General features: G+C 44.1%; 1 protein-coding gene across 7 annotated transcripts in view; it reads left to right on the top strand.

Moving 5' to 3' along the window:
* DNM1L (dynamin 1 like) overlaps positions 1-19,070 on the top strand; it is a 46,860-nt gene that overhangs the window by 18,339 nt on the left and 9,451 nt on the right. For 2 of the 7 annotated variants that reach the window (XM_048499497.1, XM_048499499.1), the window contains exons 3-16: positions 4,762-4,800; positions 6,156-6,202; positions 7,684-7,755; positions 8,670-8,756; positions 9,160-9,322; positions 10,916-11,036; positions 12,218-12,349; positions 13,615-13,821; positions 14,358-14,478; positions 14,639-14,794; positions 16,328-16,417; positions 16,709-16,801; positions 18,011-18,067; positions 18,315-18,392. In XM_048499497.1, coding sequence (XP_048355454.1) covers positions 4,762-4,800; positions 6,156-6,202; positions 7,684-7,755; positions 8,670-8,756; positions 9,160-9,322; positions 10,916-11,036; positions 12,218-12,349; positions 13,615-13,821; positions 14,358-14,478; positions 14,639-14,794; positions 16,328-16,417; positions 16,709-16,801; positions 18,011-18,067; positions 18,315-18,392 — 1,463 coding nt within the window. The remainder of the gene's footprint in view (positions 1-4,761; positions 4,801-6,155; positions 6,203-7,683; positions 7,756-8,669; positions 8,757-9,159; positions 9,323-10,915; positions 11,037-12,217; positions 12,350-13,614; positions 13,822-14,357; positions 14,479-14,638; positions 14,795-16,327; positions 16,418-16,708; positions 16,802-18,010; positions 18,068-18,314; positions 18,393-19,070) is intronic. The other 5 variants (XM_048499500.1, XM_048499502.1, XM_048499498.1 and 2 more) reach the window with 3 other exon arrangements.

Genomic DNA, 19,070 nt, shown 5'->3' on the forward strand with positions numbered 1-19,070 from the left:
ACTTGAAAGCTTTCCTGCTTTCTGGGGAAACTACTGGCCATTGATCCTACAGATTTTTTAAAAGTCTTTGTGCTTGTGCATTGGCCCAACTGATGCCCTTATCTAACCAGCAATGAGGCATCTGTACACCATGCCAGGCTGCTGTCATGACTCTTGGACTAGATTCAGACGTTGCTAAAACTCTGGTTGCTCATAACCTCCATTTGCAGGCTGACTACAAACACCCAGTTCATTAAAGTTTCTAAAAGCTAGTTGAATCATAGAATCATGGAGTTGGAAGAGACCACAAGGGCCGTCAAGCCAACCGCCTGCCATGCAGGAACACACAATCAAAGCACTCCTGACATCCAGCCTCTGTTTAAAAACCTCCAAAGAAGGAGACTCCACCACACTCAAGGCAGTGATTTCCACTGTCGAACAGCCCTGACAGTCAGAAAGTTCTTCCTAATGTTTAGGTGGAATATCTTTTCCTGCACCTTGAATCCATTACTCCGTGTCCTAGTCTCTGAGGCAGCAGAAAACAAGTTTGCTCCCTCTTCGACATGGCATCCCTTCAAATATTTAAATATAGCTATTGTGTCCCCCCTTAATGTTCGCTTCTCCAGACTAAACATCCTCAGCTCCCTAACTCTCTCTTCATAGGGCATAGATTTTATGATTTTGGTTGCCCTCCTCTGGACACGTTCCAGCTTGTCAATATCCTTCTTAAATTGTGGTGCCCAGAACTGAACACAGTACTCTAGGTGAGATCTGACCAATGCATAATAGAATGATCCATCCCAGAATTGCATTGGCTTTCTTGGCTGCCATGTCACACTGTTGACTCATGTTCAGTTTGTGGTGACAGCCTGCACTGGCAAGTCCTCAGCTGCGCTCTTGCCTCTGAAAGTAGGAAGGTGGGGAGCGTGAACCCAATCGAGTCCCGTCATGACATGGCAGGAGCTTGCTCATAGTGGGTTGGATTCAAGTGGAAGAGTTCACAGAACAAGTTGGTGGAGTGGATCATTCCCCAATTTTAAGCAGCTCGCTATGGCTGTGCCTCCCCAAACTCCCCTCTGGTGAGCAGAGAGTCTTCCAAGCTAAGTTTTCTGAAGATCCAGGTGCTCTAGCCATGAATCGGGTAAACTTGCCTATCTTCCCCTCCTCCACTGATGCAGACTGTGAGCAGAAGTGCAGGGGAGAGGCAATTTTACCTAGTTTCTTCCCTTGTCGCTGCATCCGGGGATGCACTTTGCTTGCCTTTCCTGATTTCCCAAGGAGGAGTTTTGGCTGCTTCAAGATGGTGAAGGTGGGAACAGATCCACTGCACCAGTTCCTTCTGTGGATTTTTGCACTGGGTCCAACCCATTGCCTGGACCTTGCCTGAGAAAAGGCACGATTTGGAGCCGCTCACTGAACAAACTGCTTCTTCTGATCCAAAGTTTGAACACACAGAGCTGCCTTAAACTAATTCAGACCTTTGGTCCCTCAAAGGGCAGCATTGTGTTCTTAGATAGACCGCAGCTCTTCTAAGTCTCGGGTTAAAGAGTTTGTCCTTTGGCAGTGGCTTTCAAGGACACGGGTAGTATTTATTTGTTTATTTTAAATGCAGTTGTGTTTGGGGGCATTTCGCTCTCTTGAGTTTAGCATGTGTATAAACTCTGAAGAATTTCGTTCTGCTGACTGAGCGGACTGTACTGGTTGTTTTTAAGTACGCAAAGTTTCTTTGCCCTGCGGGCTGTGGATGGATTGGGCAAGCTCTCTATGACTACCCTTGTAAGACGAACAAAGAGGCCTGGTAAAGATAAGACAGTATCTGGCTGTTGATGGAAACACCGCCTAAGGGTGCGGCTGCACATCCCCTTTTTCTCTCATTTTCTTCGACTGCCTGCTGCTCGGTCAGGTTTTTTTGCTATCCTGGGGGTTTTCTGAGGGCCCGTTTTGTCTCCTGACAGTACACAGCTGCGGCCGTTCAAGCGAGCAAGGACTTGCCCTGCCTGCTATGGGCTGCTGGCCCTTGAAAGCCGAATAAAGCTGTTGGCACTGTGCCCGTGTCTTCTGCAGCCGTGGGCTCTCAGGTCGACCTGGGAATGGCAGCAAGGAGCAGGCCTCTATGCTCAGCCACCAGTGTCTTCGGCGGGTGGGATGAGGGAGCAAAGAAGAACAAAATTCAAGCATGAAGTGTATGCCGAGATACTTGTGAACTGTGTTCCCAGTTTCTGACTTCTGAATCATATGTTTGGGTGGTCTCTTCCTTTTGTCCTGGAGAAAGATCTGGAACAAGCCACTGTTTCCCCTTCATCACGTTCACTCTTTATCCTCTGTCCTTTTTGTGAAAGGAAGTGAACAAGACCGGTTTGTTTGTTCACAAGTGGGGGGGAGATTTGGGTGGGGAAGGAGCATAGGAGCCCCCCAGGCCTGCTTTCTGGGAGCATCTTGAGAGATGATAAGAAGTGACTTCTGAAACAGCCCATAAGGCTCAAATAATTAAATGCTGTCAAGTCTGAACTGACTTACTGCAACCCCTTATGCAACCCCTTGTGTGTTGTTGTAGCAGGCTGCTTTTTTAAAAAAATGTGTGTTGCTACAACTAACCTGTGCAGTTCATAGTACTTGGAGGCCTTTTGTTATCAAAGAGACTTGTGCAGGTCACAGGGAAAGCTTTACAGATGTCCCTGTTGGTTTGATTACCCACAAGGAGCCATTTTCCACCTCTGTGATAAGAGCTCTGTGTTACTCATCTGCTTTTACTGTCTAAGAGCAAATATTTTACGGCAAATTATTGACTTCGTTAATTTTGAAATAAGCCTGCCATTTAAGAATCTCTTTTTGAAGTTTTGCCTCTTGTCAGAAGGCTGTATGCTCTGTTTCACATAAAGTTGGTAGTAGATTGTATATTCCTCCACCCCAGAACAAAGCATGCCGGACCTTCTTTGTTGTAGAATGCTCTGGGTCCTAGTGCTTACCTAACCCTGCTCCTCCCTCATCCATTTGAAAGAGAAAATGCATAAATGCATAATGCATTAAAAATACATAAATGCTCTTGTATCATAGTCCCGTGTTCAATGATGAACAAAATAACGGTTTTGACAAAGGCAGTACGTAAAAACGAATGATAGTTCTTGTATTCATTTGGGACTATATGATAATGTGGATGCATAAATTTTCTCAACCGCTGCACTTCAACTGACTGAGCTAACATCTTTGTGAGGAATAGAGTGTAATGTTCTTCCTGCCTCTTGCTTTTGGAGTTGGAGCAAATGGGCTTTTCTTAATGGAAAAGAATAATGTCAAAGCCAGAGAGAGGCCCAGCTAGTTCAGAACACGAGGTTATTTAAAGTAGTAACTGGAGAAGTTTTTTTTAGTGCGGCTCTTTAATTGAGAATTGAATGTGAGCTAAAGCATAATATGCATTTTTACGGCACTGCTGTTCGCTGTACTTAAGCTGACAAGCAGTACAGCATGGGAGGGCCCTGGTCATTATTTTCATGCCACCTTTAGGTTGAATCATTCTGGTGTGTGTATATGGAAGCAAAGCCAATTTCTGTGAGACAGAAATCTTTGTTTTTCAAAGAAACGACAAGATGAAAAGGAGAACCACGTACAGACAAGGTAGTTCATTTGTATCGGTTGTCCGCCTCCCAAATTCTTTTGACTCAAACACTTGCTTTGGACGAGCTTCTCCGTGTCAGGGCAGTGTACGAAGAGAGAACAGCATGGATTAATATTTACTCATTTATTTAATTTATACCTCACACACTCTCCCCACAGAGAGGACTTGGGGCAGCTTACAACATGCAGCAAATATAACAATACAAAAGCAATAAATAAAACCAATTAAAACTTCAGCTTCATAACAGATTGCTTGGAGAATTAAAACCTGGCTGGCTCCCTGGTTTGTAACGTTAGCCAAAGGCACGGCCTGAAATAAAGCAGCCTTACATGCCCCATGGAACGTTGAAATATACAGCAGGGCACGGACTTCCAGAGAGAGGGGGGAAGCCACTGAAATGCCCTTGGTTGACGAGTGGGCAGTTTGTGGTCCAGGCACCTACAGAAGACTCTGAGAGGATGATGTAAGGAGGGGAGGGGTTGTCCTAGGAGAGATCGTCCCACAGGGCTCACTGCGTACATAAAAGGGTAATTAATGTGGTTTTGAGACTGCATTTCAATCAACAACCATATGATGGAGACTTTTCATGCTGCATTTTGTGTGTGTAGGGTGAATGTGACAGCAGCACCCACCACATGGGTGTTCAAGCTTAGGGTCTGCATATACACACCTAAGGTCTGTTTTCCCACTGTCCATAGCTTCTGGGTCTACAAAGGCTTTTCTGATTTTTCTACACTCTGCATCTGATTCCTTTTTAAACTCTCCATTCTTGGGACAACTTCTGATTTGCTCAGTTCCTTTCTCCAGGTTGAGAGGAAATGTTTTGTCATCTGTTGCCTAACACCTTTCCTTTTGCATTAGAGCACAAGCACTTAAGATCATTAGAAGAAGCTAAATTTATAATAGTGACTGTGTGGAGTGACTTACATGGCTGAGTATGTTGTCTGCACTGCACTTCGAAAGATGGAGTTCTAAGGGGGAAATCTAATATTGGTGCTTTATTGATAATCTGCTTTTCCTCAATTGGCTAGCATGTGTATCTTGATGCATGTTTGTAGATGTGGTAACAACAAAAGAAATACTGAAAATGAGATGGGACAAAAGCAAATCGTGTGTAGATTAATAATGGAGCTTTAATGACCTTTGATGCTGTTTCTTTTTAACTGCAGACCCTGCAACCTGGAAACATTCAAGGCACCTTTCTAAAGGTTTCCCATTCATTTCCTTTCTCCCTGCACAGAATCTGCATGTTCATGGTATTCACACCATTAACATTTCATGCCACTTTTATTCCTGCCTGCTGGCTTCTGCGCACAATTGACACACTGGCTGCTAGGCTGAGTAGCTGTCGTTTGGGTGGCCCTGCCGTCTTACTTTGCAGCTTCCTCCACCTCCTAGCTTTTGTGTCAGATTAGAACGCAGTGGGGAGATTTAGGCCTTCTTTTGTTTAATTCTGCATTATTGTGCTGTAGCTCTTTATCATGGCTTTCTTTGTTCTTTCGTTACTCAATTCTACGTCTGAATCAATGACGGTGCAAGTCATTTGGAAATAACAGAATGAAGAGAACAGTGGATTTCAAAGGGAGCTATCTTGTTTAAATTGTAATTTGAACTGTAGGACTGAAATGACATTGCAGTATGATGGACCCTGTCCTCACTGGGGTTGAAGAATGTATGTAGTTGAAGCAAGGAATATTAGGAGCCCTGCAGTTAGAAGTGTAGGATTTGGTGGCTCCAAATCTTAACACTTGTAAAATACAGTTACATATTCAGTTCACCTATCTGACAACGGGAGCTTTTAACTCTCAACAATTTATACCCTCAAAGATCTGGTTGGTCTCTAAGGGGCTGTTCTACTGCAGACCAACACAGCTACCTCCTGAAACTATCTTCAGAGTGTTTTGTGTATGAAAGGTGTGTTATTCTCCCCATATTTCAGGTGAGGAAAGGCTTGCCTGAGATTGGCTAGTAAGTTCATGGCAGCTTTCTGGTTTGTGGTTCAGTCTCCTAGCTGTTGTGGTACTCCAGGTGTCTGTGACTTGTGACGGAGGAACAGAGCATTCTGGGAAACAAGCACATGGTGCGTTTGCTTATGTATTATAAAGCCAGTGTGCTACAATGCTCCTGATCTAGCTAAAATTAGCCATGGCTTAATCGCTTTTGAAAGCCAGAGTTAATTATGGTAAAAGTGTTAGCATTGGTTTTAGTGAGGCTTCATCGTGACTAAATTGGGCTGGATTGGTGTCAGCCTATGTACATTGCAGACAAAATGTAGCCAGTGATCAAAAATCAGGATTAAAATTCATAAGCATAATAAAACAATGTGAGCCACAGTTTCAGAAGTCAGGGATTAATGCTATAAGCAGATGTGAACAGCAAAGCACTATTTAAGTTCTGAAAGTGACTGCCAGGCTCATCCGACTAAAGTTACACAAACCCTTGTTTTTAGTTTTTCAACGTGCAGATTGAGCAAGGGGTGAGGCGGGGTGGAATGAAAGCTCGGTCAGAAAATTGTATTTGAAGGTGAGACTTTATTTTCCTTACCTTTCATCTCTCTTTCCAGGGGTTGATGCTGAAGAATGGGGAAAATTTCTTCACACCAAAAACAAGGTAAGTTTTCATCATAAAACTGAAGGGGTATGAGATTCCAAATGTTGCTTGGGAGGCATAATTCCAAAGGTCTGGGGACTGGCATTCCTGGGCTGGAATGCTGGTGGAAGCCAATTAATGTCAGTTCCCATTTTTCCACTGCCGTGGAGCTGAGGAGTAGCCGTGGAGCTGAGGAGGGGCCGGCCACTGGCGCTTTTGCCCCCTCCCTATGAGCATAACCCCCCCCCCCCATCTAGATTGGGCTGTATCTCCCATAATTCAGTCAGCCTCCATTACAAGATCCCATTATAAGAGTACAGAAGCAAGAGGTACCATGGATACCAAAAGCCAATCTGCCTGCTAAGCAGCCGTCCTCTGAACCGAAGCGGCTTGCAGAACATCAAGACATCTAGGGAATCTCTGCAGCATGTTGAAATCTGTGTCCTACTGCTGAAATGAGTGCACAAAACTCGTGCTTCTGGACATTGCTTATTTAAAATATGTCTTACTCTGCTTTTCTGACCAACAGAGCAGCTTTAAAAATTACCATATCGATTAATGTAAATAAAATACAGGGCAGAAAAAGAAGCAGAAAACAAAAAAGTACCCAGAAAATCCTGATGTCCATTGGATTGGTCAAACAGTGGCACAAGCTTCGAACCACAAGTTAAGATCGCTTTGGTTTGTGCCTCTGGTCTTGCCCAGGGTTTAAGTACCTGCAACAGGAAAGGGACACACACACTCAACCATCCTACAAACAACTTGCCCACAATTCCCATAATTCTCCTCTGTTCCCCTGCATGTGCATTTTCACAGGTAACAGCTGTTCTCCTGGAGGTGGAGGACATCTTGTATGGGATTTTTCTCTGTCCTTCACAGGGAGGCAGGAAAGAGTTTGTTGTCACTTTCTGCAATAGCCCGACGGCCATCTTCTTGCCAGTATTTTTCCTGTAACATACCGAAACCAGGGTTCTTTTTCCAAATAACTCTCAAAACAGCTGAGATTTTAAAATTTTATTGAAAAGAAAGAAAAAAGAAATAATCTAATCAGCTCCCTCTCAGGTCTAGACAATTCCAAGTATGACAATTCCAAGGCAGATGAATGAATGAATGCCCCTCTTTAGGATCATGTCAGGGATCTTATAGAATTTGCTCATCCAGTCCCTTTGATCAGTATCTAACCAATCAGGTGTGGAAGAGAGTCGAAGAGGGAGATGACCCCCACCTGAGCATTCTTGGCAATTAAGACCTATCTGTCTGGTTTAGGATGTGGCTTTGTAAAAGCCAATTCCGTTAATTAAAGAATAACACTACTTAAATTAAACACAAACAGAGTTTACAACTTTGATGAGGGCCAAAGGGTCTCGTTGTAAACGACCTAGCGGAACCAAATTGTCACCTCATCGAAGACCCAATTTACAAGACAAAAGATCTGTAAGTAAATTTAAAGGAATATATGCACTTTCTTCACAGGTAGTAAGCCTTTTCTCTTTAAATTTCAGCTGTACACTGACTTTGATGAAATTAGGCAAGAAATAGAGAGTGAAACTGAAAGGATTTCAGGAAATAATAAGGTGAGTGTTCATAAGACAAGTATCTGCAATGCTGCCTGCTTCAGACAGGAATAATTACTGGAACTAAGAACCTAAGAAGTAGTTCTTTTGTTGCCAGGTTTGAGTTAAAGCACAACCAGCTGTTCCAGACTCCTCCCAGTCAGATAGGCATGTGATATCAGATAGGAATGATTCTGCTTTTGATGTCCAAGATTGTGTCCTGAGGCTGGAGAGAATCTTCCACAATGGCTTTGTGTCATCTGTGCATGAGTGTTGCTTTGTTCCGTACAGTTTGGTTTTGATGGAAAAATTGACCAGGATTGCCTGCAGTGTTTAGATAAAGTAGCTGAGATGCAGGCGCACGCTCAGCATCCGCTGTGGAATCCTGAACGAGGCATGAACATTTGAATGTTCCACTTTCACGAACAGCTTTATTGGATGAGGTTGTTGAAAAAGGGCAGCGCTGCAAACCACTGGCAAGGCTTTCAGATTTAACAGCACAGTTATAAGGGCTCTGGGTGGTGTAAAAACCACAATAAAACATCATAAAACATCAAAACATAATAAGTTAAAAACAGTTAAGACAACTCAGATGGCAAGCTCTAGCGCCGTGGTGGCGAACCTATGGCACTCCAGATGTTCACAGACTACAATTCCTATCAGTTCATGGACTACAATTTCCATCAGTCCAATTGGCCATGCTGGCTGGGGCTGATGGGAATTGTAGTCCAAGAACATCTGGAGTGCCATAGGTTCGCCACCACTGCTCTAGCTAAACTTCCCCCGGGGGTGGCCCCATCCTACCTTTATATAGGGAATGGCACACAGACCATTCCTTATATAATAGTGAAGTAGCTGTTTGTCTTCTGAAGGTTAACTTCTTTTCTTCTGAAGGGTAACTGAAGGGTAACTTCTTTTCCTCCATGAATTTCCAGGGGATCAGCCCTGAGCCCATCCACCTAAAGATTTTTTCGCCAAACGTCGTCAACTTGACACTGGTAGATTTGCCAGGAATGACAAAGGTAAGAAAGAATGGACATTGTCACGCACTTACAAAAAATATGTGTTTTGATGTGGATCAAATCGTGCACCAAGACAGCCATTTGTGCTAAGTTGTGCTAAGCTCCCAGATGTTCCTTTGCCAAGATTTCATATCACATTTATTTGGTCTATCCCAGTGCTCTTCGCCTTATTTAACTGTTCCATCTTAAGTTGTAGCATCATAAACCTGGCTGGAGAGCCAAGCAGCTTCATGTGATGTCTGTCCCTCTGGTTTCTTTCTTGGCTTCCTGTCCTCCTGAGAAAAACCTGTCAAATTATGCTCCTAAGGAACAGTGGCTGGATGTAGACTGTTCTTAAAAAGGAGTGCTTAAAGCAGAAAGTCTTTGAGTGCCTCCCACTCAGTTTATGACCATTTTCTCTTAGGTACCAGTGGGTGACCAGCCAAAGGATATCGAACTTCAAATCCGGGAATTGATCCTCAGATTCATTAGTAACCCCAATTCAATTATTTTAGCAGTCACTGCTGCCAATACAGACATGGCCACTTCTGAGGCACTTAAAATAGCACGGGAGGTGGATCCAGATGGTAAGTATGGAAAAGAACAACTGATTCCAGCATGTCTGTCTTGTCTGTCTGTTGCAGCAAAAGTTGTTGTGTAAATATTGCAGAAACATGCATTCTAAGGAAATGCAGCTTTTGTATTTGAAGAAGTATATTTTGTTGTTAAAATCAGAAGGTATTGTAGTGGGTATCTAAGTGAAGGCTTTCAAGCCAGAGTTGTGTCCCGATTCTGATCTCCAGCCATGTGCTGTTGTGAGCCAGCGTGATGTAGTGGGAGGAGGAGGAGTTTGGATTTAATCCCCCCTTTCTCTTCTGTAGGAGACTCAAAGGGGTTTACAATCTCCTTGCCCTTCCCCCCTCACAACAAACACCCTGTGGGGTAGGTGGGGCTGAGAGAGCTCCGAGAAGCTGTGACTAGCCCAAGGTCACCCAGCTGGTGTATGTGGGAGTGTACAGGCTAATCTGAGTTCCCCAGATAAGCCTCCACAACTCAAGCGGCAGAGCGGGGAATCAAACCCAGTTCCTCCAGATTAGAATACACCTGCTCTTAACCACTACACCACTGCTGCTCCATGTTTATATCCTCATGCTGGACTACCTTGAGCCAGTCACATATTCTCAGCCTAGCCTTCCTCCAGCGGCGTGCCGCTCAGGGGGAGATATGGAGTCAAATGTCCCTGGGCTGTGGCCATTTAGTCACGTGGGGGACAGAAAATTGTCCCCCCCACCCCTCCTCCTTACCCCCAGAGGGTCCATACACTGACTTCAAGATCTGGTGCAAAAAAATGTTGTTTGGTCGTGGTGGGGGAGGGCGACCACCCATACTGGGGGGGAGGGGGACGGAAAACTCATATTTTGCACCAGACTGCATTTTCCCTAGATTCGCCTCTGCCTACCTCCCTTGGTTGTTGTGAGGATAAAATGGATGAGAGGAGAATGATGTAAGCTGCTTTGGGTTCCCATTGGAGAGAACTGCAGAATAGAATTAAATTAGTTGTGTGTGTTCCTTTGTTTTTCCTTGTCGCTCTAGTGGTGGGTTCTTGCAGCTGCTAATTTCTGGCCTTGCTGTCTAGCTTAGTTCAGAAGGGAAATACTTTGAAACTCAAGTTGCTGGTTCCCCTGACCGCGAGTCTTGCATTTTTGTGCCCTTGTTAGGAGACCTCTGGGACAGTAATGATTTCTGATAGTGATGGTCCCTAAAACTCTTTAGACTGGATCCTTTGAACCCCTTCCTCTAGCGCAGGGAACTTTTTTCTTGGAGAGCATATATTTGTTGGCCGACACAATCTTCCTTGCTTCAGAAGGTGACTCTGTGACCATGAGATGGATTTATTGGATTAAACTCCTTTGTGTTTGAACATGATAATCTGCAGAAAAATATCACAACACCCTCTGAGGGAAGAAACTGGACAAACACTGTATATAACCTACTGCACACCTAAGAATAGAGAATGGCCAGTCCTCCTTTTTTTGCAAGGCCTAATTCAGTGGGCAACTTTTCACCGTTTTCCTTCCTCTTTTTTTTTTTTTACTTTTTGGGTAGCTACGCCATAGGCTTGACAAGTAAATGCATGACCAGCTTAACCTAAAATGACAGTTTTCCTGCCGCTCTGATAGGGCGGCGCACCCTCGCTGTTATCACCAAGCTGGATCTCATGGACGCTGGTACCGATGCTATGGATGTGCTTATGGGGAGAGTGATACCTGTGAAACTTGGCATCATTGGCGTGGTGAACAGGTGAGTAAGGGGGACAGCCAGAGATGGATGTGTTTTAGAACATTCCTTTCACTGCAAGACAGCTCATCATTCATTCCTGTTGTCTGGCAGAGGTGAGTGGAAGCACTGCAGTTGCTACCTAATAGGAACTTTTGGCTTCCAAACACTTGGGCCTATTCCTAGATGACTCTTAACTGGTATTCGTCTGGGGCTGATAGAGTTAGGTGGTGGACCACATCTCAGTGGTGGAGCATCTGCTTTGAATGCAGAAGGTCCCAGGTTCAGTTCCCAGTGTATCCACTTAAAAAGGATCTGACAGATGGGGCACTCGGTATAGTGCAGGGGTCTGCAACCTGCGGCTCTCCAGATGTTCATGAACTACAATTCCCAACAGCCCCTGCCAGCATGGCCAATTGGCCATGCTGACAAGGGCTGATGGGAATTGTAGTTCATGAACATCTGGAGAGTTGCAGGTTGCAGACCCCTGGAGTGGTTAATCTTGACCTGTTTAGACCAGTGATCTGATCCAGTAGAAGGCTGCTGGCACCGTGCGTTCAACAGAACGGCGTGGTCAGATTGCGGCTACCCATGAGGGTGGTGGGGCTAGAACAGGCAGGGGGAGTTAATGTTGGTATTTCTTTCTGGTAGGAGATGCCTTTTCATTACAGCAGAGTGCACACATGCAAAACACAGCGGAGCTTACCCAGGCATTCACGAGTGCCGAAAACAAAAGAAGCTGGGAGTCAACTCATAGTCTCTAACTAATACTTATTAGTGAACTCCATTCTGGATAGAAAAGTGAAGAGAGAGGTTCTCTACTTCAATCCTAACTAGCTGAATGGCGAGGGATGCTGTCTGCATCTCTGCACACACGGTGCAAGATGCAGGAGTTTGCAAGAATGGAGGCATGAAAGAGAAGCAGGAAGGAAGGAAGTTCCCCAAGACTAGCAATCTACACATCAAAGGGATAGTGTCAGAGTGATAGAGAAAAGGTGCCCGGTGTCTTGACCCCCTCTATCTATCTGACTCAGTGATCAGTCCCTCTTTCTCATTGAGGCGGGAAACAGCACATAGACCTTTATTTCCAACAGTTCAAGGGGTTAATAATGGCCAAGGCCTGAAGACAGAATGAAAGCAAAGTAAAATAGAAAGTGCTTAATTGTAATTGCATAATATTTAGATAAGTTTCTGTCTAATTTCAGGAGTCAATTAGATATTAACAATAAGAAGAGTGTGGCTGATTCAATTCGTGATGAATATGCTTTTCTCCAGAAGAAATATCCCTCCTTAGCCAACCGGAATGGAACAAAGTACCTTGCGAGGACTCTTAATAGGTACGAATAGTTGCACTGCTTTGATCCTGAACTTTAAGTTCAGGCTTTTCTCCAGCTGCGTCTGTCATTTTCTCGCCTGCCCCAATTATATGCCATTCTTTGTACCTGTTAGTGATGGATTCATTTTTAGAAAAAAATCAGGGGAAATGGCCATCCCAGTTATACCTTTCTTTTTGGCAAAACACTGGGAGATAATCCCGACACTATTACATTTCCATTTTTACTGAGATTCCAAAGGGTTTTAAGGGGCGGATGAGTGTGGCCACCTCCTGACTGAATGTTGAGTCTAAGTTGGAGCCTGCAATGAAGTCGTCTGTTCATCTATCATAGTAAAATAAAAGCAAAATCTAGTGGCTCCTTAAAGATGCTAATCTTTATTTCACTGTAAGCTTTTCATGGATCACAGCCCTTTGTGTCACAGAGATGGAGAACCATGCTGGGGAATTTTTATGAGGCTGGCTGGGGGCAGGAAGTCAAGACTTGATGTGAATTACACTTTGAGGCATTCAACTGTAGATCTCAGTGTAAGGGGGGAAAAGGAGGAGTTGAAGCAGATAGGGTAGTGTGAATCCTGTCATAAATCAGCAGAATTAGCAGTTACACATATTGAATGATGAGGGAACTCAGAGGTTCGAACAGATGATCAGTCAGTTTAAGCAGAAATTGACCAATATTAGCACAAGATTATAATTGCTTGAGGACAGCAAATAAATGTTTAAAAAAAGAATCACGTGGATGTCTGGAGAAGGCAATAAGTGAGGAAATCTAAGTCTCTAAGTCAGGGTGACATGTAATGTTTAATGTTTTGATGAGTTCTTAATGCATTGCTTTCATGTTCTGTGTCCTTTTTCTTTTGTAGATCTGTGACTTTTGGGTCTTTAATAGCATGTCTAGTGAGATTAAAATGCCCCCTCCACTAGTTGTTGAATGTTGTTGCAACGTGTCACGAAATTCCAAATGTCACAAATTACAGTGTTTTCAGTGAGCAAAAATACAGACTAACTCAACAGTGGAAATTATTAGTAACAAGAGGAAAAGAACCAATGTCTCCAAACATAATTGAACATCAAGCTCCAACAAGCTCTCTGACATTCTAAAATAGGATATGTAAATTGTTCATATTGTCAAGTATGATGTCATACAGCCTTTAAATCCATAGTGCAGTACTTCTGATTTTCATTTGCTTAAGTGACAATAAGTAGCTTGTTCACCCTGGTTACATTGGCTGTCTGAATGAACAATCTGTCCTGAAATTCTGCTTCTAGGCTACTCATGCATCACATCCGGGATTGCTTGCCAGAACTGAAGACCAGAATCAACGTTTTAGCAGCTCAGTACCAATCTCTTCTCAACAGCTATGGGGAGCCTGTTGATGACAAAAGTGCCACGTTACTGCAGCTTATTACCAAATTTGCCACCGAATATTGCAACACCATTGAAGGGACGGCAAAATACATTGAGACTTCAGAACTGTAAGTATGAGTTGTGTTTCGGGGTCCGCTTTTGGGAGGAGGTGAAAGTTTAATTGTACACATGGATTCTGAACGTGTATTTGCTGCCTCTTCAGAGATCAACCCAAGGCAGTTGCCAAGAAACAGAACAGAACGCGCCCCATAATAAAATCATGGAAATTGTGTGAAAGTCACTAAAAGTAGATATTTAAAAACCCAGTCATAAAAAAGTATTAGACTGAAATCTGCTATCTTCTGTAATACGTATAAGGACAAGAAACAGTGTTGTGTAGTGGTTAGAGGGTTGCGCTAACATCTGGGAAAACCCAGAGCTTAATCCCTGCTCTACTATGGAAGTTTGCTGGGTGACTTTGGGCTCGTCACTCTTTGTCAGCCTAACCTACTTCATGGGGCTCCTATGAAGACAAAATGAGGGAGGGGGACAACAATGTCATAAGCCTCTTTTGTCCTCATTGCAGAGTGGTACATATGAAGTAAATAAATATGTCTTTCTCTCTGTGCTCCTGATCATACCTCTCCCCCTTTTCTTTCTCCAGGTGTGGCGGAGCTAGAATTTGTTATATTTTTCACGAGACCTTTGGGCGCACCTTAGAATCTGTTGATCCGCTCGGGGGCCTTAATACCATCGACATCTTGACAGCCATTAGAAATGCTACTGTAGGTATTATCCCCCCTTGGCTTACGATGCTACACCCCTTCTTCGGCCCGTTCTCTGTAGTGGGCTTGCATTACTTGCAGCCCGCACGAGGATATTCTATCTGTGGGTCCTGCTGCAGTGAAATTTACAAACTCCTCTGTTTCCTCTTGGCTCGGCCAGGGTCCGCGTCCTGCCTTGTTCGTGCCTGAAGTTTCGTTCGAACTGCTAGTGAAACGGCAAATCAAACGCCTGGAAGAGCCCAGCTTGCGGTGCGTGGAGCTTGTTCATGAAGAAATGCAGAGGATCATTCAGCATTGTAGCAATTACAGCACACAGGTGAGAGAACTAGCGACTGAAAGAATTGCAGCAGGCTGCAAAAATCTGCCAGAAGACAGGAAGCCCAAGTTGGGATTGTTCGTAAAGAACATTCTCATACTTAACTGCGTCCCCTAATCCTCACAATAAGAACCTCTTCTTCTTTTAGGCCAAATGTGACAACTTCAGAGTTGGCAGCCATCTTATTGGCCAGCCACACCCTTGTGTATTGTTGCTGGGGGTGTGGGTGTCTTCTCACATATAAACATTCACATATATAGGATTGCAAACATTTGTTTTGTCAGGCTGACGTGTGTGTGCACGCACAAGCTTCTTTTCTTCTCTTTTACAGCTTTGCAAAGCAATGAAAGAAATTGATGTTTGAAAAGAAAAGAAAGGGCATCATTTGCTGTAGTTTTTAATCTTCTCAGAATCACACATTTATCTCTGGAACCAGACCCCCAGCAGTACATGTGGAAGTAGGGAGAGTACTCCTGATTTCCCATCATATAGTCGTAGGGATGGGGGCGCCAGTCTAGGTGATGAGGACTCCAGATTGTTGCTATTTCTAACTCGCTTGATAGTGTAGTACACAGCCTGGACCTGTGAGTGAAGACTTGCTTGATGGTGATACTGTTACTTGTGATAGGAAGGAGCCTTCCGGGACCTGTGAAGAGAAGATCCTCCTGTTCCCACTGGGTGGAGTTCCCACCAAGGCACTACCCCCAAACTGTATGGCTGAGCTATTCTGAACCCTGTAAGTGTGAGTACCTGTGGTACTCCAGCTTGCAGTTTAAAGGGGAGCAGTGGACAGGATCCTTCGGAGGTTCCATGACCAATGAAGCCCCCCCTTGCATTTTGATTGTAGTTCCATACAGGCAGGATATGTTCTTGCACCACATTTGTCCAGTGTTGGGAAAGGCACTCAAGTACCAAATGCTTCTCTAAGCGATCTTGACTTTGAGACAGACATTTAAAATCTGTGATAGATAAAAGCATCTGTGATAGATGCTTTTCCACCCAAAGTTCTTCTAATTCTGAGCTCTCTGGGAATGGCAGCGTCACTCAACCAGTGCTCTGTTTAGAAGAGGAAGAAGAGTTTCGATTTATACCCAACCTTTCTGTCCTGTAAGGAGACTCAAGGTCTCTTACAAGCTTCTTTTCTTTCCTCTCCCCACAAGGTAGGTGGGGCTGAGAGAGTCCCGAAGAACTGTGACTAGCCCAAGGAATGTAGGAGAGTGGAAACACATCTGGTATACCAGATAAGTCTCTGCCATTCAGTTGGAGGAGTGGGGAATCAAACCCGGTTCTCCTGACTAGAATCCACTTGTTCTTAACCACTACACCATGGTGGCTCTCTGTGCTCTTAAGAACTCTATGCTCTTAAAATCTAAATCATGGAACACCCAGGCAGGATAGCTTTCCTTGCCATCTGCCTTGCTTGCCTCTTGGTGCGATGCAAGTCTATTCATTTAGTTTGATCAACTTACTTAGTTTCGTCTTTCAGTTTTAAGTGAAAAAAACCCTGTCTGTCTTTGTCTTGCTTGTGTTTAGGAGTTGCTGAGGTTCCCAAAACTCCACGACGCCATTGTTGAAGTTGTGACCAGTCTCCTGCGCCGGAGGCTACCAATAACAAATGAAATGGTAATTTTATTGGGAGCAGACGCTGCCTGCAGTTGTACATTCCTTGTAACGCAGCGTAAAATTATTTACAGCCCAAAGGCAGTCAGACTACCTTGTAGTCTGTTTGTAAGCATTTGTAAGTCTTTGCTTGATACCCGTCCTTTTCTCCTGAGCCTGCCTTTCCTCAAGGAGCTCAGGGTGGCCCATTCAATTCTTCTCTCTTCTGTGGTATCCTCACACCAGGTCTCTGAGGTATATTAGACAGCATTAAAATTACTGCCCCAACACCGGAATGATTGGTCTGTCTTGTAGGTTCACAATCTGGTAGCGATTGAGCTGGCCTACATCAACACTAAGCACCCCGACTTTGCTGATGCCTGCGGGCTAATGAACAACAACATAGAGGTAAGCAATGGAATCTATCCTAAGTGCCTTTTTAAATTACATAAAATGGACTCTGAATGTCAGTTACGAAAGGATCTGTCATCTTGTGCACAGACACATTGTATTTCATGGACCCTCAGCCTTTTTGAGCCCATGGGCACCACTGGAATCTTAAAACAATGCTGTGGGCGCAGGTGCAAAATGGCTGCTGCAAAATGGCTGCCGCAGGAAAATGCAGCTAGCCACAAAATGGCTGCCCTAGCTTACTTTCAGTCACATAGAGAAGATATTAGCGCTATGGTGGTGGCTGCTTCTGAAGAACATTTAAATAATCTACATAGCCAGATCTAAGCCCTGATGTTGCGAAGAAGGTCAATAGTTGTATGTAAATGGACATCTGTTGTACTGATGATGACAAAGACCCTATAATTGCAATGCTTAGCATCTGGAATGCCTCCAGTGCTGAAGATCTCAACCAGTTTTCAGGTACTTGTCTTCATCAATCAGTGCATTTTATAGAACAGAGCTTTCTTTTGAAAGAATTGCCTACTTCTTGGGCAGTTGAGACACCTTTGGATCTTCCCTGCTGAATTCTCCCATCAGGGAGAAATGGACTTTGCTTGATATCCTAAACGCTCCTCCTTGATTTTTTTTTAATCATGTGTCTTGAGAAGAGGGGTAGGAACTACTTCATGAGCAGTCACACAGGGGTCAGTGCTAATCAGAGACCAGAAACGGTCCTATCTTTTGTTAATTGACTCAGAAAGGTAGCTGAGTTGCTCTAAAATGCTTAAGAATTGGATTTTGACTACAAGCCTCCATACTGTTATGTGTGTGGGAGAGGGGGTGGGGGGATCACAGGTTCTTTGGCTTCTCAGTCAGGGCTGGGGAAAACTAACGTTGTCTCCTTGGATATTCAATGAAATTATCTTGGCCTAGCCGAGGCTGAGCCTGAACAGTTCTATATTGTACCACACCAGGATTGCCTTAGGATACTTAGGCATAGTATTTAAACCTGACTCCTTTTGTTAACCTTTTGTAGAGCATGAAACATAGTGCATAACAGAGGTGTGGTTGAGTCGGAGTAGAACTGGATGAGTGTATTGCAGTTATTTTAGATTCTTCAGGCCTGTCATTCCTTGCAATTTAGATCATTGTCTCCACTGCAGTAAATCTTGTCAGGGAGTGATTCATAATCAAGACCATTGTTGCCTTCTTTTTTGTTTGAAGGAGCAAAGGCGGAACAGGCTGGCCAGAGAGGTGCCGTCTGCCGCATCTCGAGACAAGGTGAGCGATGCGCTGAATGCAGTCTTTTAAGCGAAACTAAAATTGCACCTGGAATTAATCACTTAAAACCAAGAAGGGCTTAGTATGAGCTGCAGTAATTGTCCCTAAAAGGAACACTTTTGTAAACAGAGGAGTTTAAAGAACAGTCTTCTAAAAGCACGTCAGTGGGGATCAAAGCGGATCTGGCTAAAAGCAAAACAGCAAACCAAACCTGATGACCTTTTCTTGCCCTTCTTGCCTTCTTTAGTCTACTAAGCCTCCTGGTGTTTTGGCACCATCCTCCCAGGAGACCTCTGCTGCTGATCCTGCCGAGGTTGATGGCAAGGTCTGTCGCTAATTCTTCTATATGCACGGCATGCTCACTCGTTCTTGTAGCATACCCTCGCCACGCCTGAAGATGTTCTCCTAAGTGTTTTTTTTTTCAGTCTGTCTCAATCAAACGAAAATTCAGCTAATCATTCTACCACAGTGGTTTTCAAGTTGTATTCTGTCTCAATCAAACAACGATTCAGTTAATCATCCTACCACAATGGTTTTCAAGTTGTATTCTGGGAAAACGCCAGGAGGGTGGAGGGTGCTTTGAAGCAAATCAAGTGATCTTGGGGGGCATGAAAAGCTGGAAACTGCTCTCCACCTTCTCCTATACACAGCTAGCTCCCAGAGTGGGTGAATTCTGTGGTGTACTCAGGTTGCATGGAACCTTGGCATGGTTCAGTAGACCTGCAGCCGGCATTTTTTGTTCTGTGTGAACTGCTTGGGCACCCGCAACATATCCCCAAATCCTCTGCTATGTGCAGGAGTTCTGTGTCAGTCGTTCCAGAATTCTACAGGCAAGAGAGTCCATGTGGAAAGGATTGCCTGAAAGAAAGGAAGTTTGAAAACCATTGTCCTAGGGAAAAAGAGGAGAATGAAGGCACCTAAAATGTACTTTTCTGAGTATCCAAATATTTGCTTACATTATACTAACCATCCAAAAAGCTTACTCAAAGCCTTTCTCTCTATT

The sequence above is a fragment of the Sphaerodactylus townsendi genome, linkage group LG06 (assembly GCF_021028975.2).
Source record: "Sphaerodactylus townsendi isolate TG3544 linkage group LG06, MPM_Stown_v2.3, whole genome shotgun sequence".
Classification (NCBI taxonomy): domain Eukaryota; kingdom Metazoa; phylum Chordata; class Lepidosauria; order Squamata; family Sphaerodactylidae; genus Sphaerodactylus; species Sphaerodactylus townsendi.